Source organism: Geotrypetes seraphini, chromosome 19 (genome assembly GCF_902459505.1).
Source record: "Geotrypetes seraphini chromosome 19, aGeoSer1.1, whole genome shotgun sequence".
NCBI lineage: Eukaryota > Metazoa > Chordata > Amphibia > Gymnophiona > Dermophiidae > Geotrypetes > Geotrypetes seraphini.
The window spans coordinates 31,153,620-31,180,355 of record NC_047102.1 but is presented as its reverse complement, the minus strand read 5'-3'; the positions used below and the strand labels follow the sequence as shown (position 1 = coordinate 31,180,355).

At 44.2% G+C, this 26,736-nt stretch overlaps 1 protein-coding gene across 7 annotated transcripts in view; it reads left to right on the top strand.

The window, feature by feature from the left end:
- LRRC56 (leucine rich repeat containing 56) overlaps window positions 1-26,736 on the top strand; it is a 105,935-nt gene that overhangs the window by 27,327 nt on the left and 51,872 nt on the right. For 6 of the 7 annotated variants that reach the window (XR_004537672.1, XM_033928890.1, XM_033928886.1 and 3 more), the window contains exons 4-7: window positions 2,911-2,971; window positions 5,483-5,579; window positions 11,968-12,165; window positions 22,811-22,988. Coding sequence is in view for 6 of the 7 variants with exons in the window: in XM_033928890.1 (XP_033784781.1) it covers window positions 2,911-2,971; window positions 5,483-5,579; window positions 11,968-12,165; window positions 22,811-22,988 (534 nt within the window). In the remaining variant the exon portion in view is untranslated. The remainder of the gene's footprint in view (window positions 1-2,910; window positions 2,972-5,482; window positions 5,580-11,967; window positions 12,166-22,810; window positions 22,989-26,736) is intronic. The other variant, XM_033928891.1, reaches the window with a different exon arrangement.

Below are 26,736 nucleotides of genomic sequence, written 5' to 3'. Positions count from 1 at the left end.
GGTCCCCTACATCCAAAAACCGCTTCCCTGGGCTGTTTTTTGGTACCAAAATGCTTCCAGGACTGCAATCTTGGGTTTCTCAATTTTTAAAAGCCTTTATCTGCCTGTAAACACCTCGATTTAGTTAATAATTGATTTCTATGGACTCCCCAGGTCTTTCTACCCATGTATCATGCCAGTTATGTGCTGAATGGTCAGCTGAGGAGCATCCATGTGCCAATTGTGGCGGGGCACATGAAGGGGGGTGTGAGTGCTGAGTTTAGTCCCCTCGAGTCCTTCCAAGATCTTAGTCACAGGAAGCTCATAAGAACATAAGAATTGCCACTGCTGGGTCAGACCAGTGGTCCATCGTGCTCAGCTCACGCGGCGCCCTTAGATCAAAGACCAGTGCCCTAACTAGCCTTACCTGCGTATGTTCTGGTTCAGCAGGAACTTGTATAACTTTGTCTTGAATCCCTGGAAGGTGTTTTTCCCTATAAGAGCCTCTGGAAGAGAGTTCCAATTTTCTACCACTCTGGGTGAAGAAGAACTTCCTTATGTTTGTATGGAATCTATCCCCTTTTAACTATAGAGAGTGCCCTCTCGTTCTTTCTATCTTGGAGAGGGTGAACAACCTGTCTTTATCTACTAAGTCTATTCCCTTCATTATCTTGAATGTTTCGATCATGTCCCCTCTGTCTCCTCTTTTCAAAGGTGAAGACTGTACGGCAAATCTTCCAGCCCCTTAACCATTTTAGTCGCTTTCGAGTAGTATTGTGTCCTTTTTCATGTACGGCGACCAGTGCTGGACGCAGTATTCCAGATGAAGGCGTACCATGGCCTGGTACAGCGGCATGATAACCTTCTCCGATCTTTTTGTGATCCCCTTCTTAATCATTCCTACCATTCTGTTCGCCCTTTTCGGCGCTGCCGCCCATTGCACGGACGGCTTCATTGACTTATCGACCAGTACTCCCAAATCTCTTTCCTAGGGGGTCTCTCCAAGTACTGCACCGAACATCCTGTATTAGTGTATAAGTTTTTTGTTACTGACATGCATCACCTTACACTTATACACGTTAAACCTCATTTGCCATGTCGCAGCCCATTTTTCGAGCGTGTTTATGTCACTCTCACAATCCTCCTGCATCTTCACTACTCTGAATAATTTCGTTTTGCCTGCAAATTTAATCACCTCACTCGTCGTACCAATTTCCAGGTCATTTATAAATATGTTGGAAGAGCACGGGTCCAAGCACCGAACCCTGAGGCACTCCACTTGTGACACTTTTCATTCCGAGTATTGTCCATTTACTTCCCACTCTCTGTTTCCTATCCGCCAGGCAGTTTTTAATCCACGTGAGTATTTCACCCTCGATTCCATGGCTCACAGTTTTTTGAAGTAGTCGTTCATGCAGAACCTTGTTGAATGCCTTCTGAAAATACAGATATACAGTGTGGACCGGGTCACCCTTGACTATCTGCCTGTTTACTCCCTCAAAGAAGTGCAGCAAGTTCGTCAAGCAAGATCTTTCTTTCCTGAAGTTGTGCTGGCTGGTCCTCATCAGATTGTGTCCGTCAAGGTGATCAATGATGCGCCTCTGCCATCTTTCCCGTTACCGAGGTCAGACTCACCAGTCTGTAGTTTCCTGGATCTCCCCTCAAACCTTTTTTGAAGATCAGTGTAACATTTGCCATTTTCCAGTCTTCCGGAATCCTTCCTGATTTGATCGACAGATTGGCTATTAGTTGAAACAGTTCTGCTATAGCCCCCTTCAGTTCCTTGATTACCCTCAGATGGATGCCATCCGGTCCCAGGGATTTATTGTTTTTAAGCCTTTCAGCCTGCTTGCATACCTCTTCTAGACTGACCGTCAACCCTGTCAGACTCCCGTCTTTGTTTTCTGTATATAGCCTGTTGGCTTCTGGTATGTTGTGTATATCCTCTTTGGTAAATACAGATGCAAAAAATGTGTTCAGTTTTTCGGCGATGACTTTGTCCTCCTTTAGCACTCCCTTTATTCCATGGTCATCAAACGGCCTCACTGCTTCCTTTGTGGGTCGTTTCCCCTTAATATATCGAAAGAACTGCTTGAAGTTTTTTGCCTCCTTTGCTATTTTTTCCTCGTAGTCTCTTTTGGCCCCTCTTACCGCCTTATGGCACCTGCTTTGATGTTGTTTGTGCTTTTTCCAGTTTTTGTCCGTTTTTGACCTTTTCCATTCCTTAAACAAAGTCTTCCTTCACCACTACAGTGAGCAATTTCGTGTCTCCCTCTCATATGGTCTTTCACCCCTTCCCTTGCTGCTGCTGCTGCCATAACATACCTGTTATAGGGTAGATCTTATGCTGCTTGCTGCTGTTGGACTGATAACGCTGCTTGTGCCAGCTCCACAGCTATTCCTTCTGATGCTGGCAAAGATTGTTACTTTTAACAGGTAATTGCAGTGGCAGGAGGGGATGATTTGAGAGACCAGATGGTTTGGCTGCCTGGGCAAACCATATCTTATATATCTTATAGTCAAGTATATACAGTACCTATTAATTTTGCTTACAGAATGAAAAAAAGAGACCTGAAGCTATGATAGGACTGTTTCTGTTGTGGAAATAAATGGGTCATAATGTTTACTTCTACAAGGTGCTTAGATGAGGTGAAGCAGAATATGTAAACATTTAAAATATTCATTCACTCTCGAGATGCCTGGTATGTGTCTTCTTTCTACTGCATTGGTTGTCAATGGTTTTCATGGGACCCATGTAGCCAGTCTAGCTTTTAAGATAGTCACAATTATATATAAGTTTGTTACTCAACAATGAAGGAAGTGTACAAATATATCTTGTAAGTATTGTGTATATCCTGAAAAAAGACTAGACGGTTTGTGAACAACCATTCAACATCATGCAATACTGTTCTTTCTTTACTGACCTTGCAGGTGCATATCTGCCTAATCTGAAACAATTGAAGCTGAACAATAGCCTAATTATGTCCATCAGGTAAGAAAATGAAACGACCATAATTCACCAAATTATGTATTACATTCTCTCTGCTTCACTTTTGTCTTTCTATTAAGAAAAGGAAATGAGATTGCCAAATGTTTTGTCCAGGTGGAGGCACAATTTAGATATAACATTCAAATTAGAATGGAGACATTCAAATTGGAACATGGCAAGTTCCACTAGTATTTTTGCAGCAGGATCTTCCCATATAGAGCCCATTTTGAAATATATACAGGAATGGACCTGTATGTGCCGGATACATGTGGTGGAAGCATTTTACAAGCTATCAACAGATTCAACAGCTACTGCTCCTAAGAAGACCCAATCATGCCAGGAGTCAGTTGGAGCTTCCTCAAATTGGAGGTCGCCTGTCTCAGTTTTATCAGGAGTGGACTTGAGTTTCATCGGATCAATGGGTGCTGAATATCATTCGGGATGGGCACAAAATAGATTTTCTTTTGCCTGTCTCTGGAGCTATTTCTGGATTCTCAGGCGGGTCGGCCAAAAAAAGAGATCCAAGTCTATACTACCATGCAATGTCTGCTGGACATTGCAGCGATAGAACCCATTTCAGAAGAAGAATTGGGCTTAGGCATATACATTGTGCCAAAGGCTCAGAAGGCTGGAGGCCCATTCTGGATCTGAAGTCTGTCAACCGCTTCTTGCGGGTTCCCTATTTCCGGATGGAAACCGTATGCATGGTCATAGCAGCTGTTTCTCCAGGAGAGTTTGTGGTGTCCTTGGATCTCAGAGGCTTGCCTCCATATTCCAGTCTACCTGGAGTATTGAAGGTTTCTGCGTTTCTATGTTCTGCAACAACATTTCCAGTTCATCGATGTACCCTTCGGCCTCGCAATGGTGCCCCACACTTTCACCAAGGTGATGGTAGGTGTGGTGGCAGGGGATCCAGGTTCATCCTTAATGACTGGTTAATTCGAGCTCCGTCTCATTTGGAGAGTGAGTGTGCAGTGGAAATGGTAGTATCTCAGTTGCAGGCATTGGGATGGATTGTCAACTTCAAGAAGAGCAATTTAATGCCTTCCCAGACGTTGGAGAATCTGGGGCTCTTCTTCGATACCAAGAATGGTCGGGTTTTTCTTCCCGAGGCACACAGACAGAAACCTCAATAGCAGATCAGAGCTCTTCTGCACTACCTGACTACCATGGCTGGCTATATCTTCAGGTTCAGGGGTCCATGGTGGCCTCTTTGGAGGCAGTTCCCTGGGCCTGAGCTCACAGGAGTCCCTTCTCTCTGTGGTCTGCACAATGTCATTCCCTTCAGATGCCCTGGACGGAGCCAGCTGGATGGAGTTGATGGCTTCAGGGGAAGCTCTCCGACAGGGCAATCTTATTCAGATATTAGAGTGTATGACTATCATGACGGATGCCAGCCTGTCGCGTTGGGAGGGGTCTGACTGTGGGGAGCGATCCATTCAGGGGCAGTGGACTCATCAAAAGCATTGGTCAGTCAATTGTCTGGAGCTTTGGGCAATTTGGCTGGTGCTCCTCGCTCTCCAACCCCTTCTGGAAGGAAAAGTGGTTCAAGTCTTCTCAAACAACGCCACGGCAGTACAAGAAGCCCTCACTTGGGCCAAGAAGCTCGCATGCTATTTCAGTGGACAGAGGCTCACCTTCTGTCACTCTCTTAGCAGCTCACATGGCCAGTGTCAGCATTCAGGCAGATTTTCTCAGCAGACAGATTCTGGACCCGGGAGAATGATCCCTCTCGCAGAAGGATACTGTCTGATTATTCAGCGCTGGTATCGGCCTCAGCTGGACTTGATGGCTTCAGCAGAGAACTCAAAAGCCAGGCGTTTTTTTCAGTCAATCTGGCTAGTTGCAAAATGAGCTTGGAAGGTCATTGGGAAATAACCTACATGTCTAGAATATCTCACCTATCTGCTGGACAAGATATTATCAAGGTAAGGACATAATCTCTTTTTATATCAAGTCTGAGGTAGCATGCAATTCTGATCATGAGGAACTATATAGGTCTTCAAGATAATAGATTATTTACAAAGTCTGCACTGGTTCTTAGCAGACTGGGTGAACATGTTAGTGTGCTCTTGTACTTACTTCAGTTGGTGTTTATGTAGTGCACAAGAGATATATGTAAGCATTCATGACACACCAGTCTCTTCTTAGTTTGGAAAGTAAATGCATATCATTCTGCATGCTCATTTGTGTTAGCTCATAACTTGACAGGTGCTTGTGATAGTGCTCAAAACATAAATGTGCATCAGTGTTTATGGCATAGATTGTAAAGCTAAATATAGAGTATGTTATTCATACATAATGGAGTCTGTCATTTTGACCATGTTCTGTGTAAAAAAAGATGGCTGTGGAGTGGGAGAGGAAATTCTACCCAGTTTGCATTTCCTGACCCAGTTCTTCAGTTTTTCTCCTTCCTTCAGTATCTGAGAAGAATTGCAGTTTCAACAAAGAAAAAGTGAAATAGCTTTCATTAAGTTCAGTGTTAGAAATCATTTCTAATTTAACTTCTTGCAGAGACCTGGGCACTACACTGTCCCACCTTCCTGTGCTGTTAATGGCTCGCTGTGGCTTGGATGATTTAGATGGTATTTCTTCATTGTGTTCATTGAAGGTAGGTAGATCTAAGATCAATTTCTCATACGAGACAGTCTGGTGCCAAAACGTAATTACTTTTTCTTAAAAGAAAAAAATTAATGAATAGAACAATACAAATTGCTCAATGTTCAGAGTGATTTAAGCGGAAAGGAGAGACTGCTGCCCATTTAAATCTCTTGGGGCTTGTAACTCCTGATATTCAGCAGCACTTAACTGGGCAGTGCCAGCAAATATTAGCACTAACCAATTATTTTGAAATTGGGCCACATAGGTTGGAGTCCACAGTTATATGGGTGCTAGCATTATGCAGTGATATCATGGGACAGGCTTGTGAGATTTCTTAGGGAGAGTAGGGGATAGTGGATGCTTCAGATGGGCAGACTGGATGGGCCATTTAACCTTTATCTGCCTTCATGTTTCTATGATTATCCCAGGACAGGCAGGCAGCATATTCTCACAGATGGGTGATGTCATCCATAGAGCCCGGAACGGACTTTAACTTCCTGTACCACGCATGCTCGAGTGCCTTCCCTCATGACGCCGGCTTGCGGGACCATTGGTTCCTAGCTTTCTACAGTGCTAAGAAGACCGTGTATCATTGTGTCATATGGAATCTAAATCAGATCCTAGAATTGCATTTTTTTTATACACTCAACTTTGAACAGTTCCCAGGGAATGTTTAAAACTCCCAATCCATGACCTAAACTGGAACGTACACAGGTGAGGCTGGACTCATTTAGAGCACTGGTCTTTGACCTGGGGGCTGCCACGTGAGCAGACTGCTGGGCACAATGGACCACTGGTCTGATCCAGCAGCAGCAATTCTTATGTTCTTATAAGGGGCTTCATGTTGAAAAACTGGGAGACTTCCCTGCATATATATGGTTTTCGCACTGAGTTCTATAAATTACTCTTGCTGGAAATCAGGCCAATCTTGGCTTCTACCTTTAATGTTTATGTGGAGCGGGGATCTCTGCCAGTGTCACTGCGCGATGCTCACATTGTGGTGCTTTTGAAGCCAGGCCGAGATTCTACCTTGCCAGGTTCTTATCACCCAATACAAAATTTTTGGCTAATAGACTAGCCAGAGTTCTCCCGGATCTTATTGATGATTCTCAGGCTGGTTTTGTCAGGAACCGCCAGGTGACTAGAAACATTCGACATATCGTAATCTCCTTGGAATTTGTCGCTTCCTGTATTTGTGTATAAGATTTTTGTTACCGACATGCATCACCTTGCACTTATCCATGTTGAATCTCATTTGCCATGTCGCAGCCCATTTCTCGAGCGTGTTTGTCACGTTGCAGGTCTTCGCAATCCTTAAACTAAACTAAACCTTAGGTTTGTATACCGCACCATCTCCGCATGCGCAGAGCTCGGCACGGTTTACAGAGGTTGAGAGGAAAGGAACTACAAGGAAGGGATATAAGAGAGGGACTGAGAAGATAGGGAGGGACAGAGTACTAGAGAACGGGAGGTGATTAGATTTTTGAGAAGAGCCAAGTTTTCAAGTGTTTGCGGAAGGATTGGAAGGAGCTAGAATTTCTGAGCGGGGATGAGAGGTTGTTCCAGAGTTCTGTGGTTCTAAAGGGGAGGGATGTTCCAAGTTTTCCTGCGTGGGATATACCTTTTATAGATGGGAAAGATAGTTTCAGTTTTTGGGAGGGTCTAGAAGAGAGCGGGTTTGAGGAATTCCAGAAGAGTGGGATAACGGGAGGAAGGACGCCATGTAGAATCTTGAAGGCTATGCAGGCACATTTATAGAGGACTCTGGAGTATACTGGGAGCCAGTGAAGCTTGGAGAGGAGTGGGGAAACGTGATCGAACTTGCCTTTTGCGAAAATAAGCTTGGCCGCGGCGTTCTGAATTAGCTGAAGTCTATGGAGGTTTTTCTTTGTTAGGCTTATATAGATGGAGTTGCAGTAGTCCAGTCTAGAGAGGATGGTGGATTGAACGAGGATGGCGAAATGAGAATGATGAAAGCAAGATCTTACTTTCCTCAACATATGGAGGCTAAAGAAGCATTTTTTTACCAGGGAGTTGAGGTGATCGTTGAAGGAGAGAGAGGAGTCTAAGATGATGCCTAGGACTTTGCTTGAAAACTCAAGCTGAAGAGTAGGGCCGGAAGGTAGAGGGATGGAGGTGGGTAAATGATCTGAAATTGGGCCGAGCCAAAGTAGTTTGGTTTTGGACTCATTCAGTTTCATTTGTACAGATTGGGCCCAGGATTGGAGGTTCGTAATACATGTGGAGATGTTCTCAGCGAGGTTAGAGAGGTTCAAGTCGGTTTCGAGGAGGATGAGGATGTCGTCAGCGTAGGAGTAGAGAGTTTCTAGGGGGGATAGATGAAGGAGTTTCAGAGAGGACATGTAGATGTTGAAAAGGATAGGGGAGAGGGGTGAGCCTTGCGGGACTCCACATTTTGGTTTCCAGGCGGGGGATGAGGTACCGTTTGTGTTAACGGTGTAGGAGCGGAAGCGTAGGAATTTCGAGAACCAGTCAAGGACTGTGGAGCTTATGCCTATTTCGGAGAGTTGGAAGATTAGGATGTTGTGGTGAACGACATCGAAGGCTGCGGAGAGGTCGAATTGAAGAAGAACAGCAAATTTGTTGCGAGAATGGAGTTGTTGCACTTTAGAGATTAGTGAGGCCAAAAGGGATTCGGTGCTGAAGTTGGGTCTGAAGCCGAATTGGTGGGGTAGGAGGATAGAGAATCGTTCTAGGTAGGATGAAAGTTGGGTGGATATGATGGATTCTAATAACTTGGTTAGGAGAGGGATATTTGCTATAGGACAGTAGTTAGATGGAATGGAAGGATCAAGGTCGGCCTTTTTCAGGAGAGGGGACGATGAAATGTGTCCCATGTCGGGGGAGAAAAGGCCCGATGTTAGGGCAGAGTTTATAAGGTCAGTGAGGGAAGCGATGGCCTGTGTAGGGATATTCTCGAATAGATAGGAGGGGAAAGGATCCAAAATGCACTTGCAAGTTTTTAGTTTGAGGCAGAGTTTGGAGACTTGCGGTTCAGAGACAAGCTCGAAGGCGGTCCAGGATCTGTCAGCAGGGATGGGAGTGGATACAGGTAAGGTAGGGTTGAGATCAATAGAGGTCAGGGAATTGTAGGAGACTGTGGGAGGGAAGGAGCATCTTAGAGTGGTAACCTTTTCATTAAAGAAATTTGCAAGGGCATCGGCCGATAGAGATGGTGGAAGTGAAGGTGGGTCTTTTTTTGTAGTTAGGGAGCGCCAGATGTTGAACAGCGCACTGATCTGGTTGTTGGATCTAGAGATCTTGTCTCCAAAGAAGTTTTTCCTGGCTTTTTTTAATGTTGAATTGTAAAATTTAATATTAGCCCTCCAGGTCTGTCTATCAGAGGGGGATTTAGATTTTTTCCATTTGCGCTCCAAAGCGCGACATTTCTGTTTCAATTCTCTGTGAAGAGGTAGATACCAGGGGGCCTTTCGGGGGTAGGAGATGGTTTTGGTGGTTAATGGAGCAAGGGAGTGGTAGGTGGACTCAGAGAGGGCGGTCCAGTTGTGCCAATGTGATTCGGGGTCTGTAGGTCTAGGTTGGAGGAGAGTTTGTTGAGGAGTTTGGACCAGAATAGGTTGCTCGAGGTTTTTTTGTGGAAGGTTATGGAATGAGAGGAGTGGGGTGGGGAGTCAAGATGTGACATGAAGACGGGGAGACAGGTAGTCCCTAAGAAGTGATCTGACCAAGGGACTTGTTCCCAGCGAGTGTCGTCGGTTGAGGTTTTGAAGGCGGTAAGATCAATGAAGGTGGTGAAGTCTAGAGTATGCCCTTTTTCGTGGGTATCTTCACTACTCTGAATAACTTTGTTTCATCCACAAATTTAATGACCTAGCTCATCGTACCAATTTCCAGGTCGTTTATAAATATGTTGAAGAGCACAGGCTCTAGCACCGAACCTGTGGCACTCCACTCGTGATGCTTTTCCAGTCCGAGTATTGTCCAATTAACCCCACTCTGTGTTTCCTATTCGCTAACCAGTTTTTAATCCACGTGAGTATATCACCCTCGATTCCATGGTTTGCAGCTTATCGAAGCAGTCGTTGAAAATCCAGATATACAATGTCGACCGGGTCTATCTGTTTACTCCCTTGTAGAAGTGCAGAAAGTTCGTCAAGCAAGATCTTCCTTTGCTAAAGCCGTGCTGGCTGGTCCTCATTAGATTGTGTCCGTCAAGGTGATCAATGATACAGTCCTTTATCAGGTTCTCTACTATCTTTCCCGGTACCGAGGTCAAACTCACAGGTCTGTAGTTTCACGGATCTCCCCTCGAATCTGTTTTGAATATCGGTGTAATATTCGCCACTTTACAGTCTTCCGGAATCCTTCCTGATTTGATTGACAGATTGGCTATTAGTTGAAGTAGTTCAGCTGTAACCCATTTCAGTTCTTTGATTACGCTCGGATGGATGCTGTCCGGTCACGGGGATTTATCGTTTTTAAGCCTATCAGTCTGCCTGCACTGACCATCAACCTGTCAGTTTCCTGTCTTTGTTTCCTGCGTATAGCCTGTCAGCTTCTAGTACATTGTATATATCCTCTTCGGTAAATACAGGCTCAAAAAATGTGTTCAGTTTGTTGGCGATGGTTTTGTCCTTCTTTAGCACTCCCTTTATTCCATGGTCATCCAACGGCCCCACCGCTTCCTTCGCGGGTCATTTCCCTTTAATATATCGAAAGAATGACTTGAAGATTTTTGCCTCCTTAGCTATTTTTTCTTCGTAGTCTCTTTTGGCCCCTCTTACTGCCTTATGGCACCTGCTTTGATGTTGTTTGTGCTTTTCTAGTTTTTGTCCGTTTTTGACCTTTTCCATTCCTTAAACTCCTTGCTCCTTGTGACCCTGGGCAAGTCACTTAATCCTTCATAGCCCCAGGTATGTTAGATAGATTGTGAACCCACCGGGACAGATAGGGAAAATGCTTGAGTACCTGATTGTAGAACCGCTTAGATAACCTTGATAGGCGGTATATGAAATCCTAATAAAAAACTTAATAATAATAAAAAACTTAAACGAAGTCTTCTTGTCTCTGATCGCTTCCTTCACTTCTACAGTGAGCCACACTGGTTCCTTGTTCTTTTTCCTCTTGGATCCCTTGTTGATAAGCGGTATATATATATTTTGCGCCTCGGTGACTGTGTCCTTAAAAAGGGACCATGCATGCTCTAGCGTTTTTACAGTGCTTATCCTCTTCTTAATCTTCTTCCCCACCATAATCTCATCCCTTCGTAATTCCTTTTCGGAAGTTCAGTGCCGTGGCCGTCGTTCTGGATCGATGTTTTGCCCCTGTGTCCAGGTTGAAATGGATCATATTGTGATCACTGTTTCAGAAAAGCAGTAAAAACTCACCTTTTTACCTGATTCTCTTAAACACACCCCTAACCTTTATTTCTACCCCAGCAAATTTATACAGCCTCGCTGAATGTGCCCTTCACTCGACTTGCAGATGCACTCTCGGGGCTCAACTATGCAAGATCTCTTACCCCCCTGTACCATGTACCTATACCAAGAATGCCTAAAATTGTCCTTTATTTCGATTATATTGTATTTCTAGCTGCTATACTTAGGGCCTATCGTTTGCCATTCTACTGGGCTCAGCCCCCAAAACATATATTCATTCCTCTATGCGGTTCATAAAAATTATTCCTTTTTTTTTTTTTGTTTGAATCTAAAATTATTCCTTTTTTACTGTCCATTCAGTTCATGAGAATCACCCCTCTGTTGCTGTTCTCCCCTTTAATCTGTTGTTCTGTACATCTTACATGCGAATTTGCATCTTTGTTTGCCATCATTTGCCATGCTTCCATGCTCTGTACCCAAAACATGTACATAGGAAATTCTACTATTGCTTTTCCCCCTTAACTTTGTTGTTCTGTATATCTGCTGTATGTGAAGTTATAACCTTGTTGCTAAACATCTGCCCATTTTGGGCTCTTCTGGGAAGACGGGCTAGAAATTTGAATACATAAATAAATAAATGAGCTTTGTATTTTAGTTGATGTTCCCTAAAAATGGTTAAGAAGCTTTTTGCTTTTTTTGTTTGAACTATTTTGTTGTGATTGTATTGCAATTTTTAAACATTACTTAGCATTGCTTATGTTGCTACTGTAAATAGGTGATTGTATATGGTACTGACCGAGAAATTTAGGATTACAGTAAAGTGAGTCAATATCCTATATTTGGGAACAGAATGCTGCGAGCTATTGTGCTTATGTTAAGGCATTGCAGAAATAACTAAGCTCTCTTTTTATATGTGGTATCACAGTACAGTAACTGAGCTAATGTCCTACAACTAGGACCACAGGTAAATAAGTTTGCATTTCAGATTTGGAAGCACTTTAGAATAAGTGTCTTGCCGGTTGGTTGTCACTGTTTCAGGAACTGTACCTGGCGTACAATAATATTTCAGACCTGAGCCAAATGAGTATGCTGGATGATCTGGAGATCTTGGATCTAGAAGGAAACAATATTGATGATATCGCTCAAATTCATTATCTGAGACTGTGCAACAAACTAAGTGCACTTACTTTGGAGGGGAATCATATCTGCCTGAAGCCTTACCCTGAGGCCTCTGAGGTAAGCACATTTGCATGCTCAACTTGATCAAAAGTGTGGAATAAATAGCATGTTACGTATGTTCTGCAAAAACATTTGTTTCTAGTTAGGGAAAAAGCTTTCTATTAGAGAACTGTAAATGCTGGGATTAAAATGTTTGTTAGATTTATTGAAATCACCCTTTTTACAAGGCAAATCAGAGTGATGAACAAATTAAAAATTGAAAATAGGAAAGGAATGCCATAAAATATAAGACAGATATAGCATAGAGGAAGGGAAATGTTAAAATGAACACCTTTATATGCAAATACAAGTTAGCTAAATTTAAAATTATCCCAAGACAAGCAGACAGGTATTCTCACTAATGGGTGACGTGATCCAACGGAGCCCTGATGCGGACGCCTCACAAGCAGTCTTGCTTGAAGAAACTCAAAGTTTTGAGTTGCCCGAACCGCGCATGCACGAGTGCCTTCCCATCCAGTGCAGAGCGCGTCTCCTCAGTTCTTACTTTTCCGTGGAGCCGAGAAGTCCGTCTTCGACTCTCTGCGTGAAGTTTTTTCACTTGTGCTTTCTAAAGTCCACAGTTTTGGGTTATTTTTCTCTTAAACGCTGATTTTCATTGTTCTTTCTTGTTTTAAAAAAAAAAAAAAAATTTCTTCCATCCGTTCGACCGGGCAGGCCACGTGGCCGCAGCCCCGCGGCTTCAATCTTGCGGCGGAGCTTTTTCAGCCTATGTCCCGGCCTATTACCGGTTTAAAAAAGTGTGTCAAGTGCCAGCGCACGATTTCGCTGACGGACCCTCATCGACGCTGTCTTCGGTGTCTTGGGCCTCAACACCTTCCGAAATCATAGACACATATAGAAACATAGAAAGTGACGGCAGAAAAGGGCCAAGGCCCATCGAGTCTGCCCACTCCATTGACCCACCCCCCCTAGTTAATCGCTCTCTGATGACCTTTTTCCTCGTAGAGATCCGACATGATCTGTTCTTAAAATCTGGCACGCTGCTGGCCTCGATCACCTGTACTGGGAGCTTATTCCAGCTATCAACCACTCTTTCGGTGAAGAAGTACTTCCTGGTGTCACCATGAAACTTCCCGCCCTTTATTTTCAGCGGGTGTCCTCTTGTGGCCGAGGGTCCTCTAAGAAGGAAAATATCATCTTCTACCTCGATATGACCAGTGACATACTTAAACGTCTCAATCATGTCTCCTCTCTCCCTACGTTCTTCGAGAGAGTATAGCCGCAATTCGTTCAACCTTTCTTCGTATGATAGATCTTTGAGCCCTGAGACCATCCTGGTGGCCATTTGCTGTACCGACTCGACTCTCAGCACATCTTTACGGTAATGTGGCCTCCAGAATTGTACGCAGTACTCCAGATGAGGCCTCACCATGGTTCTGTATAAAGGCATTAGGACGTTGGGCTTCCGACTAACAAAGCTTCTCCGGATACAACCCAGCATTTGCCTAGCCCTGGATGAAGCCTTCTCCACTTGATTGGCCGTCTTCATGTCTTCACTGATGATCACCCCCAGATCCCGTTCTGCTGCAGTCCTTGCCAAGGTTTCACCATTCAATGTGTACGTTCTGCACGGATTATTGTTGCCAAGGTGCATGACCTTGCATTTGTTAGCGTTGAAGCTAAGCTGCCAGGTCGAGGACCAATGTTCCAATAAAAGCAGGTCTTGCGTCATGCTGTAGGACAGATTGCCGTTACTCACAATGTTACATAGTTTGGCATCATCGGCAAATAATGTTATTTTACCTTGAAGCCCCTGAGTCATGTCTCTTACGAATATGTTGAAAAGGATCGGGCCCAAGACCGAGCCCTGCGGCACCCCACTGATCACCTCCAACGTTTTAGAGATGGTACCATTAACCACTCCCCTCTGAAGTCTACCACTCAGCCAATCATTGACCCATGCTGTAAGTGTTTCTCCTAATCCCTAATCGTGCCGGCCTTGTTCAACACTCGCAGCCCGTGCTTTCAAGCGTCGTCGTTTATTGTGGGAGACGTTGTTCACTGGGGAGTCATCAATGGAGCCTTCCTCATCGAAGGGTGCTTCACCATCTGCTTTGCCTGAGGCAACACAGGCCTCCGCGTCTTCTGCTCCGAGAGGACTATCTGGTACCTGCAGAGTCTGGGTTCGAGATAAACTTTCCAAAATCACATCTGCAACCTTCCCAGACTCTTCCCTTCATCGGGGCTGTTCTGGATACTGTCCAACTCAGAGCGTTCCTCCCTCCTCAACGTCTGGAAACTCTTCTCCATCTTTGTCATTCAGTGTCCTCTCGCCCGTTCATCTTGGTGAGACACATGATGGTTCTTCTGGGCCACATGGCCTCTACAGTACATGTGATTCCTTTTGCCAGACTTCACCTCTGGATTCCTCAGTGGACCCTGGCATCTCAATGGTCGCAGGTGTCCGACTCTCTGTCTCGACACATCCAGGTCACTCCTGCTCTGTCACTGTCTCTTCGCTGGTGGATGATCTCTTCCAATCTATCCAGAGATTTGCTGTTTCACACGCCCCCCCCCCCCCATCAGAAGGTTCTCACGACAGACTCTTCGACGTATGCTTGGGGGACTCATCTAGATGGTCTCCACGCTCAAGGTATTGGACCAGCACGGACCGCCAGTGCCACATCAATGTTCTGGAACTCAGGACGATTTTCAATGCCCTCAATGCTTTTCAACATCTGCTTCACGACCGTGTTCTCATTCGCACAGATAACCAAGTCGCCATGTATTATATCAACAAACAGGGGGGCATGGGGTCGGCCTCCCTCTGTCAGGAAGCTCTGAATGTGTGGGATTGGGTGAGTCGCCACAACACCTTCCTCAAAGCTGTCTATATTCAGGGGGCAGACAATGCCTTAGCGGACAACTTGAGTCGTCTTCTGCAGCCTCACGAGTGGACTCTCCATTCCGCGCCCCTTCATCACATCTTCTCTCTGTGGGGTTCGCCTCAGATAGACCTCTTTTTCAGCACCCCACAACTTCAAACTGCCTCAGTTCTGCTCCAGGATTTACACTCCTCGTCGCCTCGAGGCAGATGCTTTTCTTCTGGACTGGACAAATCTCTTTCTATATGCATTTCCTCCATTTCCACTCATCCAGAAGATTCTAGTCAAGCTGAGGTCCGACCATGCCACCATGATTCTGATTGCTCCTCGTTGGCCCCGTCAACCTTGGTTCTCCCTTCTACTTCAGCTCAGCAGCAGGGAACCATACCTTCTACCGCTGGTTCCATCACTGCTTACACAGCATCAAGGTTCTTTGCTTCATCCCAATCTGCAGTCTCTACACTTGAGAGCTTGGTTCCTCTCAACGTAACACCTCTCCAGTTCTCACAAGCTGTGAGGGATATGTTGGAAGCTTCACGGAAGCCTGCTACTAGACAATGCTATCACCAGAAATGGACTAGATTTTCCAATTGGTGTTCTTCTCATCATCAGGACCCTCTGAGTTCCTTCTTGTCTTCAGTTTTGGACTATCTTTAGCACCTTTATCATTCTAGCCTCAAGTCTACATCGATACAAGTCCATCTTAGTGCAATTGCTGCTTTCCATCAGCCTCTCCAGGGGAAGCCTCTCTCTGCTCATCCTGTGGTTTCCAGGTTCATGAAAGGACTTTTCCATGTCAATTCTCCTCTCAAACCGCCTCCTGTGGTTTGGGACCTCAATGTTGTTCTTTCTCAGCTTATGAAGCCTCCATTTGAACCTCTTGCCAAGGCTTATCTGAAGTTTCTTACTTGGAAAGTGGTGTTTCTCATTGGCCTCACTTCTGCTCGGCATGTCAGTGAGCTCCAAGCGTTGGTTGCGGATCCGCCTTTTACAGTGTTCCATCATGACAAGGTGGTTCTTTGCACTCATCCGAAGTTCCTTCCTAAAGTTTTCTTGGAATTTCATCTCAACCAATCCATTGTTCTTCCAGTGTTCTTTCCTAAGCCTCATTCTTACCCTGGAGAATCAGCTCTTCATACTCTGGACTGTAAGCGTGCTTTGGCTTTCTATCTGGAATGCACCAAACCACACAGAACTGCTCCTCAACTTTTCATCTCCTTTGATCCGAACAAGTTGGGACGTCCTATCTCGAAGCGTACCATCTCCAACTGGATGGTGGCTTGTATTTCTTTCTGCTATGCCCAGGCTGGATTACCCCTTCACAGTAGAGTCACAGCCCATAAGGTCAGAGCAATGGCAGCTTCTGTAGCTTTCCTCAGATCTACGCCTATTGAGATTTGTAGAGCTGCTACCTGGTCCTCGGCTCATACCTTCACTTCTCACTATTGTCTGGATATTTTCTCCAGACGGGATGGACAGTTTGGCCAAACGGTATTGCAAAATTTATTCTCCTAAGTTGCTAACTCACCCACCATCCCACTTTGGTTAGCTTGGAGGTCACCCATTAGTGAGAATACCTGCCTGCTTGTCCTGGGATAAAGCAATGTTACTTAACGTTACTTAAGGGACAGCAGGCAGCTATTCTCACATCCCACCCGCCTCCCCTGGGTTGACTTCTCTGCTAGCTATCTGAACTGAGGAGACGCGCCCTGCGCTGGGCGGGAAGGCACTCGCGCATGCGCGGTGCAGGCGACTCGAAACTTCGAGTTTCTTCAAGCAAGACTGCTTGTGAGGCATTCGCATCGGGGCTCCGTTGGATCACGTCACCCATTAGTGAGAATAGTTGCCTGCTGTCCCTGGATAACAACTGTTACGGTAAGTAACATTGCTTTCTCTGCATGCTGACACTGTCAGTCTAGGGCTATGGGAAGAGAGAGGACTTCAAACTACTCGGACTGGAGGAGTGTGTTCTGCAGGGGTCAGTGCTTGGACCGCTGCTATTCAATGTATTTAGAAATGATCTAGAAACAGGGACGAAGTGCGAAGTAATAAAATTCGCAGACAACACCAAACTATTTAATGGGGCTAGGACTATAGAAGACTGTGAAGATTTACAAAGGGACCTGAACAAACTAGGGGAGTGGGCGACGAGATGGCAGATGAAGTTTAATGTAGAGAAATATAAAGTCTTGCACGTAGGAAACAGAAACCCAAGATACAGCTACACGATGGGAGGGCTGTCATTGAGTGAGAGTACCCAAGAAAGGGACTTGAGGGTAATAGTGGACAAGGCAATGAAGCCGTCGGCACAGTGCACAGCGGCTGCTAAGAAAGTGAATAGAATGCTAGGTATAATCAAGAAGAATATTACAACCAGAACGAAAGAAGTTATCCTGCCATTGTATCGGGCGATGTGCGCCCGCATCTGGAGTACTGCGTCCAATATTAGTCGCTGTACATAAAGAAGGATATGGCGATACTTGAGAGGGTTTCGAAAAGAGCGACACGCTTGATAAAAGGTATGGAAAACCTTTCTTACGCTGAAAGATTGGAGAAACTGGGGCTCTTTTCCATGGAGAAGCAGAGACTTAGAGGGGATATGATAGAGACTTACAAGATCATAACAGGCATAGAGAAAGTGGAGAGGGACAGATTTGTCAAACTTTCAAAAACTACAAGAACGAGAGGGCATTCGGAAAAATTAAAAGGGGACAGATTCAGAACCAATGCTAGGAAGTTCTTCTTCACTCAGAGGGTGGTGGACACCTGGAATGGGCTTCCAGAGGGCGTGATAGGACAGAGTACGGTTTTGGGGTTCAAGAAGGGATTGGATGATTTCCTGAAGGAAAAGGGGATAGAATGGTATAGATAGAGGATTACTATACAGGTCCTGGACCTGATGGGCCGCCGCGTGAGCGGATTGCTGGGCTTGATGGACCTCTGGTCTGACCCAGCAGAGGCATTACTTACGTTCTTATGATTTAAAATTGGTGAATGATCTTTCAGATCTCAGTGAAAAGGTAGCTTGTTCCACAAAAAAGGAACCAAGAAATAAAAAGCACTGCTTCTAGTTGGATTCAAAGTATGCTTGTGAGGGACCAGGAAGAGCAAGTCTATCATAGGCAGTGGATCACTTTTTTGTTTGGAGGGGGGGACCCAAAAGATCCGCCCCTGACCCACCCCTGACTCCACCCCCATAATAATAATACTAATTGTAATGCAATTTCTTCTATCCATTTTTCATATACACACAATATAATCTTATTAATACATTACATAATGGTAACCACAAAATAAAAAAAACACAAAGTTTTATTTAGATGGCTGCAACTGAAGCAGGCCGTTCAGGTAGGGTTCCCTGAATGGAAAAATTTAAATAATCAGTATAGCTTGGAATTCATGTGTTTTCAGGTTGACTTCCTGGGACACCAGGCCGCACAATGATATAAATTGTTAGCTGAATTTGCAAATAAGAAACCAAAAACTGGTCTTAGGGACATCTGGAATATTGAGATTAAGCACCAAATTTCTGCATCTCAATGGCCACGAATTTGGACTTGGAGGATGAGATGTACAATGTCGGCATCTATGAGACAAACATGGTTTTTTTTCTGTTACACAGAGCATTCTGGACCCCTGTTAGTTTACAAAAGTTGGATAGCTCTAAGTCAAATAGATGTTGGCATTGTCATCTCGAAATAGGGACATTAGATCATTTATTGTTCTACTGTCCTTTTATTATGGCATTTTGGAAACCAATATGGGACCAAATTAATTGTTTGTTGGAAAATCCAGTGGCATTGTCTTATGATACTATATTATTTGGCATGATTATGAGGGCTAAAAGCCAAATATAATAATAATAATAACAGCTTATATACCGCAATACCGTCAAGTTCTATGCGGTTTACAAAGATTAAGCAAAGGTACAAATTGATTGATTTTAAGAGGGGAGGAAGAAAGAGGGTTAATAGGACAGGAAATCCATTTTTGAGGAGTGATCAATAGAACAAGTTAATCGCTATAGAGGGGAGAGAGAAGAGAGGATCAGTTGTCTAGATACTTTAGGAACAAGTGTGTTTTCAGACGTTTCCTAAATTCCTCATAAGTAGTGGGCGAAAGCAATTGTTCTAGGTCTTTACCCCATGATGCTGCTTGGTGCGAGAGAAGATGTTCATGGTGTTTTTTCAGTTTACAACCTCTCACTGGGAGGGAAACGAAGTTGGAATGTGAGCTTCTCTTGTGTCTGTTGGCTGAGAAGACGAAAAGGTCAGTTATATATTTAGGGGCAAGTCCGTGTAGTGCTTTGAAGCAGAAGCAGGCAAATTTAAACTTTACGTGCACCTCCATTGTCAGCCAATGCAGCTGCCGGTAGTAGGGTGTCACGTGGTCAAACTTTCTCAGTCCAAAGATCAGTTTGACCGCTGCATTTTGCATCAATTGTAAACGCTGCATGTTCTTTTGGGAAATTGCTAAATAGGCGATGTTACAGTAGTCAAGTAGACTCAGTACCAGGGATTGGACTAGAGTTCTGAATGCCGCTGTATCGAAATAAGCTTTAATGGATCTGAGTTTCCAGAGAGTGAAAAATCCCTTTCTGATCAAGGAGTCCACCTGGTCTCTCATGGTTAGGCACTGATCCAAAGTTACACCTAGTATCTTTATGGTAGGTTGGATAGGGTAATTAAGATTATTGATACATAGTGGTGATTTGGTGTTAAGCGGATGTGGCGAACCAACAAAGAAAGTTGTCTTTTCTGAATTAAGTTTGAGCCTAAAGGTTGTCATCCAGTGCTCCATCACGTTTATGGCTTCTGAAGCTTTAGGAATAGTTTCAGAATTAACGAATGGGATGATGATCGTAAAATCATCTGCGTAACTAAATAGTTTTATCCCTAACTGGGTTAGCTGCGTGCCTAGTGAGGACATGTAGACGTTGAAGAGCAATGGAGATAGTGGAGACCCTTGTGGCACACCGGATGGATTGCTCCAGGTATCTGAAAGTTCATAATTAAACGTACTTGATAAGTGCGGGACATAAGGAAGCCACGGAACCAATTCAGCACCTCGTCCCTGATACCAGTGGCGTCTAGGCATTGCAGCAGTTTCCCGTGGTCTACTAGATCAAAGGCAGAACTCATATCGAATTGCATAACCAGGGCATTAAGGCCCTTACTAAACAGTAGGCGCAGATTGTCTAAAATAGCCGCAATTACTGTCTCAGTACTGAATAATGGTCTAAAACCGGATTGAGTTTCATGTATGAGAGAGAACTGATCCAGATAATCCATCAATTGGGTGTGTACCAATCCCTCCATAATTTTTACAATAAATGGAATGGATGCTACTGGTCTGTAGTTGGATATTATAGCTGAAGATTCTTTTTGATTTTTTAGAATCGGGGTTATTATTATGTGACCATTATTAGAGAGGAACTTCCCAGTTTTTAAGTTATGAGCCAAATATTGCATCAACGATAGTTTAAATACTAAAGGTGCCGCTTTCATGATTTCTAAGAACAACAGGCTTTTGTTAATAATGACAGGAATTGCCATACAACAAATTACAAGCAATTGGAAGAATTGGAAAAGGCTTAACTATAGTTTTTGGTGGAATTCACTGTGTCATATGTATAAAATGGAAAGGACATTGGCCATTCAGAAAGGGAATTTTAAGAGGTTTCAGGAGATTTGGGAGCCATTAGCAAAATATTGTGACGTTTAAATAGTGTTTTCCCCTTAAAATTTGTACATCCGGGTGGGGGAGGCGGGGGGATGTAATTTTGAATAATAGATATTTTATGTATGCACATTATGATTGATTAGGGGGGAGGGGGATTTAATTCTGAAATGGATATTATAAGAATATTAAGTGTGATATTTGAGCATAAAATATATTTATTGTTACACTTATTGTAAGTATTGAAATTAATAAAGAATTGGGGAAAAAACCCACAAAGCACACTGTACATAGAGAAAATGTTAATTATCATTTATATTTGGGGTTTTTTAAAAGATGTCAAGGCAGATGACTAAAATATGCAATGTCACCTCAGTAGCTGCTCTTGATGCTCAGGCTTCCTGTGCTAAAAACCGCTATTGCAAAATATAAACAGCAGATATAAATTCTCAAAACTGACACATTTTGATCACTAAATTTAAAATAAAATCATTTTTCCTACCTTTGTTGTCTGGTGATTTCATGAGTCTCTGGTTGCACTTCCTTCTGACTGTGCATCTAATCTTTCTTTCTTTCTCACTTTCTCTCTGTCTTTCTTTCTCTTGCTTTCCATCCCCTTTAGGTCCAGGTCTCTCTCTCTTTTCCCTCTGCTTACCCGCCCCAGATCCAGTGTCAGTTTTTCTTCTGCCTCCTGTCTTCCCCTTTGGTTCAGGCTTTTCTCTCTCTGTCTTTCTTCTGCTTACAATACCCCCCCCCAGTCTTTCCCTGCCTCTCTCTCTCTCTCCTTCCTTCCTTCCTATGTCCTCCTTACTGCCTTCCAGCCTTTGTTCCAACCCCTCCCCAGAAGCCAGCCTGCCTGCCTCCTTCCCGCTCCGAAGCCTGGCCTACCCGCCTTATTCTTCCTTACCCTGGTCTGCCGCCAAAGTCAGTTTGCCTCCCTGCCGTGCCAAAGCCTTGCTTACCCGCTGCCGATTCTTCCCCCCCCACAGTCCGCCGCTGCTCACTGCCCGCTTTCTGCAAATCCAAGAAGGGAAGAGCCAGGCACGTGCAGCAGCGCCAGCCCACAAGCCTTCACCCAACGACATTTCTAGTCCGGACCTTCTCTCCGACGTTGGAATTGATGTTGGGGGGAGGCTTGTGGGCCGGCGGTGTGCATTCGCTGCACGTGCCTGGCCATTCCTTTCCTGTAGTTACGGAGGCGAGTGGCAGGTGGCGGTCAGCCCGTGTACCCCCTGACCCACAGGACAGGCAATTTTGGGGTTGGCCGTGCCCCCCCTCCCCCCCGTTCCAACGTCTACGAAGTCTATGCTTATGTGCCTGCTCCTTAGTCCTAGTAATTTTGGAATGATTCACGTCTACCCATCCCACTCCACTCGGTATTTTATAGACCTCTATCATATCACCCCTAAGCAATCTTTTCCAAGCTGAAGAGCCCTAGCCACTTTAGTGTCTGCTCGTAGGGAAGTCGTCTCAAACTTTTTATAATTTTGGTCACCCTTCTCTGTACCTTCTCTTTTTCAATGGGTATGAGTAGTTGCATGTCATCGACATAGATAAAGATGGGAGACAGTATGGACCTCTGTGGCACCCCACAGTTCGCTGCCCAAGGTAATGATGTACTATTGCTGAACATAACTGATTGTTGTCTTTCTGACAAATAGGATTTGAACCATGTAAATACTGTGTCACAGATACCTGTTTCTGCCAGTTTTGTAAGCATGAAATTATGATCCACAATGTTGAAGGCTGCTGAGAAATCCAGCAACACTAGTATTGAGGCAGATCCCCCTGTTCTGAAGCAGTTTCAGTCAGCACTCCCAGTAACCAGTAAGAAACCACTCAAAGCAAGGTTTCCTTTGAGTATCCTGCTTTTAGGAGCTGCTAGTAGAGTGAAATAACCAAAAATAAAAAAGGTCAATGGTATTTCTTTTCCTTCCCTCTCACACAGCCATCTTAGATTCTAGTCTTCATTCACAGAACAAAACATGCAAAGCTAACCCTTACTGAAACAATTTTTTTAAACCAGGCCACTCCGTCTGACTGTCGTCAGGATCATCAGACGCAGGGAATTCACTTATAATATTCTGGGTAGATTGTGGCTTTGATACTTATTCACAATATCGTTTTCTTCTTTTTAGACTGAGGATTATAACTACAGAGCAGAAGTTAAGAAACTTATTCCACATTTGAAATTTTTGGATGAGGTGCCCGCAGAGCAGACCCGAATCCTGCCCTCTATTACAATCAATGAGGACTGGCTCATGGTGAAGGAGTCTATTAAAGATGGCTGTGCAGTAGAACTCTTTTCAAGTTTCGGTAGAGCTCTCTTTTTTTTTATGATGATAGCTAAAATCTTTTATACAATCAAAATAATTTTAGGCAATTCAATTGTAGTTAAAATCATTATAATCTCTATTTCTTTGTGACTATTATAGAGGACATATTATTGTTTAAAACTTTGTGAAAGCTCTTTGTCATCACTCCAGCATTAGCTATCCATGCTGGCCTGGTCCTTGAATGTTAGTTACATCTTAAGAACCATATCCATTTGCGTTCCTTGAATTTGAATAGCCCTGCCTGATTTACTTAATTTTTCTTAATCATAAGAATTTCACTTTAATGTAGCTGATTTCTTAAGCACCATTTCCTTTCTGGCCATATACAAGGGCTAGAGTGTAACGGGAGAGACCACATTCCTTCTGTTTATTAGGATTTGGGCTTTCTCTCTCTCTTTTCAAACATTTCTCTGTGATGGAGTGTATAGGAAGTTACCAGTTCTCTTAACACTCCCTCGCAGAGCCACCTTAAATCCTGCAATACAGAGCAGAAGGCACAGACTCGGTCAAATCAGAGCTGGAAAGATGTGGTTTGGGCAGCCAAATAAAAATTTGAGCACAGTCAGGCCAAAGAGGCCCAGGGAAGACAAGAAAAACCTCTAGCCTACCTTCATCACATTTGTCTAATTCAGGTAGGTTTTACCTTGTGAAACTTGAAATCTTAAGACCAGCCCTGGTTTTATTTAACTGTGAAGACAGACTAGTATACATGAAGACTGTTCAGCCCTATTAGGGACAGTGCTGCAGGAGGTTATAATATTTTATTCTTTATCACATTCTTTTGAATCTAAAGAGTGTTTTACATTTACTCCTTGTCCACACCCATTCTCATGCTGCTGAGGTAGGTCCAACTCAGATTTTGGCTGTATATACAGGATCCTTTTGCTTTACTCCAGGCTTACAGTCAAGAACTTTCTCTTCTAGCCTAAGACATTTCAGTGTATATCCTTATTATGGACCTCTATCATGGGCTTTCTTGAACCCATGAGAGGGCAGAGAATAGATACTATAATAATAATAATAACAGTTTATATACTGCAGTACCGTTAAGTTCTATGCGGTTTACAAAAGATTAGTGAAGTACAAGTTGAGTTGACGTACAAGTTGAGTTAACTTAAGGGATATAGGAACAATAGGGAGAAAGGGCAGGAACACCGTTAGAGAGGGGAAAGAGAGAAGTGGGTCAGCTGTCTAGGTATCCCCCCAAAAAATTTTTCTTTTGCTTATTGTTCCTCAGGGCTCCAGAGTAGTTAAGAACCAAGGGATAAGTTCAATTTCCATTTCAGCTGCTTGATTTTTGATTTTTTTTTAAATGTGAATCCACTAGGGACAGAAATATACTCTTTGTACCTAAATGTATAAGAAACTTTCAAGCCTGAAGGCTGTTGAAGCAATGTGCATTCAAGTATAAGAAGTACTTTTCTATCTATGGAGCTGTGATGGGATTTGAACCTATATCCCTTCACTACTCTTAATCATTCAGCTACCCCTCTTCTCCGCATAGACATCCATGTCCCTTGTTTTGCCTTGTTCATAATTTGGATGCTTTGGTTTGTAGAATAGGTGTTCATGCTGGACGTCACCAACACACAGACATCCATTTATCATGTATTTTAGAATGGGCTGATCCTGTTTTAAAGTACATGAGAAATGGACGTTCATGTGTGACATCCTGACTTGCTGTTCTATAATCTTTTTGAGATGCAGATGATACTCAATGTGAGGTCTAATAATTCCAAGCATTCTGTTTACTTTATTGACACACAACTCCTTTTCCTAGATGAGGATGCCTAATTTGGAACCTAGTGTCATGCAGCTGTAATTTGGGTAGTTGTTCCAATGTGCATCAATTTCAACTTCTCCACATCGGTGACATAGCCAGCAGACTGTTTCTGAGTGGGCCAGTGGGTAGGTTGGGAGGGCATATGCTTCCCTTCCCTCCCTCTCTCTATCTGAACTTTAAAAATTAAATAACAAAAATCCCCAGCCTCGCTAGCTGAAGACATCCACAACTCGTCAACCTATGCTTAGAAAAATGCAGCCGTGAAAGGCAGTGCTCTGAACCATTGACATCAGCACTCCAGGCATGCTCAGTTCTCATGCAAGAACTGAACAATTCTAGTGCCAGTGTCAGCAGTACCACTAATTGCCACAGGTTGGGGATTTTTTGGGGAGAGGGGGTTGGGGGGTCAACAAGCTGCAGATGTCTTCAGCTGGCGGGCCATGGAAATCCCTGTGAGCTATGTGAATGATTCACCTAGAGTTGCCAAGTTTTTATGTTTCAAAAACTCAGTATCTACAAAAATTCACTCAGGACCTGGAGAAAATCTACCATAAGTTCCAAAACTCACATAACAAGACAAGGCAGCACAATAAATAATGCAGTTGGACCTAGAACATCAGTAGAACTATTGGGAAAACTGAACAAGCCAGATCTGAAGATCCCTACGTAGCAATTCAATTATTTACACCCCCCCCCTTTTTACAAAAGCATGGATGAGGTTTTTAGCCCGGCAAGCACACTGAATGCTCTGCTCATAGGAACTCTGACCGTTGGAACAGTACAGAGCATTCAGCGCACTGGCTGGCACTAAAAATTGTATTCTGTACTTTTGTAAAAGGGGGGTTTATTTATTGTACTTATCAAGTGGACTTGGTCGCTGCACGCTTTTATCTGTTCTCTGGCTGGTTCGGGGGCAGCTGGGCTCAGGACTGAGCGGTTGGTCTGCTAGTTTCAGGCGAAGGTTCCCCTGCAGGCTTTTATCTGTTCCCCGGCTGGTTCGGGGGAAGCTGGGCTCAGGACTGAGCGGCTGGTCTGCTAGTTTCGGGCGAAGGTTCCCCTGCAGGCTTTTATCTGTTCCCCGGCTGGTTTGGGGGAAGCTGGGCTCAGGACTGAGCGGTTGGTCTGCTAGTTTCAGGCGAAGGTTCCCCTGCAGGCTTTTATCTGTTCCCCGGCTGATTCGGGGGAAGCTGGGCTCAGGACTGAGCGGTTGGTCTGCTAGTTTCAGGCGAAGGTTCCCCTGCAGGCTTTTATTTGTTCCCCGGCTGGTTCGGGGGAAGCTGGGCTCAGGACTGAGCGGCTGGTCTGCTAGTTTCGGGCGAAGGTTCCCCTGCAGGCTTTTATCTGTTCTCCGGCTGGTTTAGGGGAAGCTGGGCTCATACCCTATATCATTCCACATTTGCACTGAATGGATGGCCAAGGAGTGTCCATGTTCCACGTGTAGCAGAGAAAGTGGGAGAGGGGTGTGAGCCTTGGATTCATCCTCTTCAGAGTCCTTCAGGGATGGGGTCTACAGGAGGTGTGTTACCAGGGGAAAAAACCCTCCAAAGGTGCATTGGCCAAGCGCAGACGCATTGCCACAGAGCCCAGAAAGACTGGCAAGGAAGTTCCTGCTGGGGTCCTCAAGATAAACAGTACAAGGTTTCACTCTGGATTTTGTGAGCCTCATCAGGAGTACCTATTTGAACTGCTAAGGGTCCTTAGCGTCTGCTTGCAAGGCACTAGAGCTGATGGCAGAGCCTGGTTCTTTGCATGAAAGCAGCAGTCAAGAAGCAACAATGAACATGTTACACTGCTTTTTAAAACTTTCGGGTATTTTTTCCTCCTCGCTGAGAGAATTGAAGCTGGAAGTTCCTCATCTAACTTGTTTCAGTGCTCAGTTATGAGCAGCTTCGTTGCTTCAACCAAATGCTTTCCCTTGCATCCAGACATCACAGACCTGGTGACA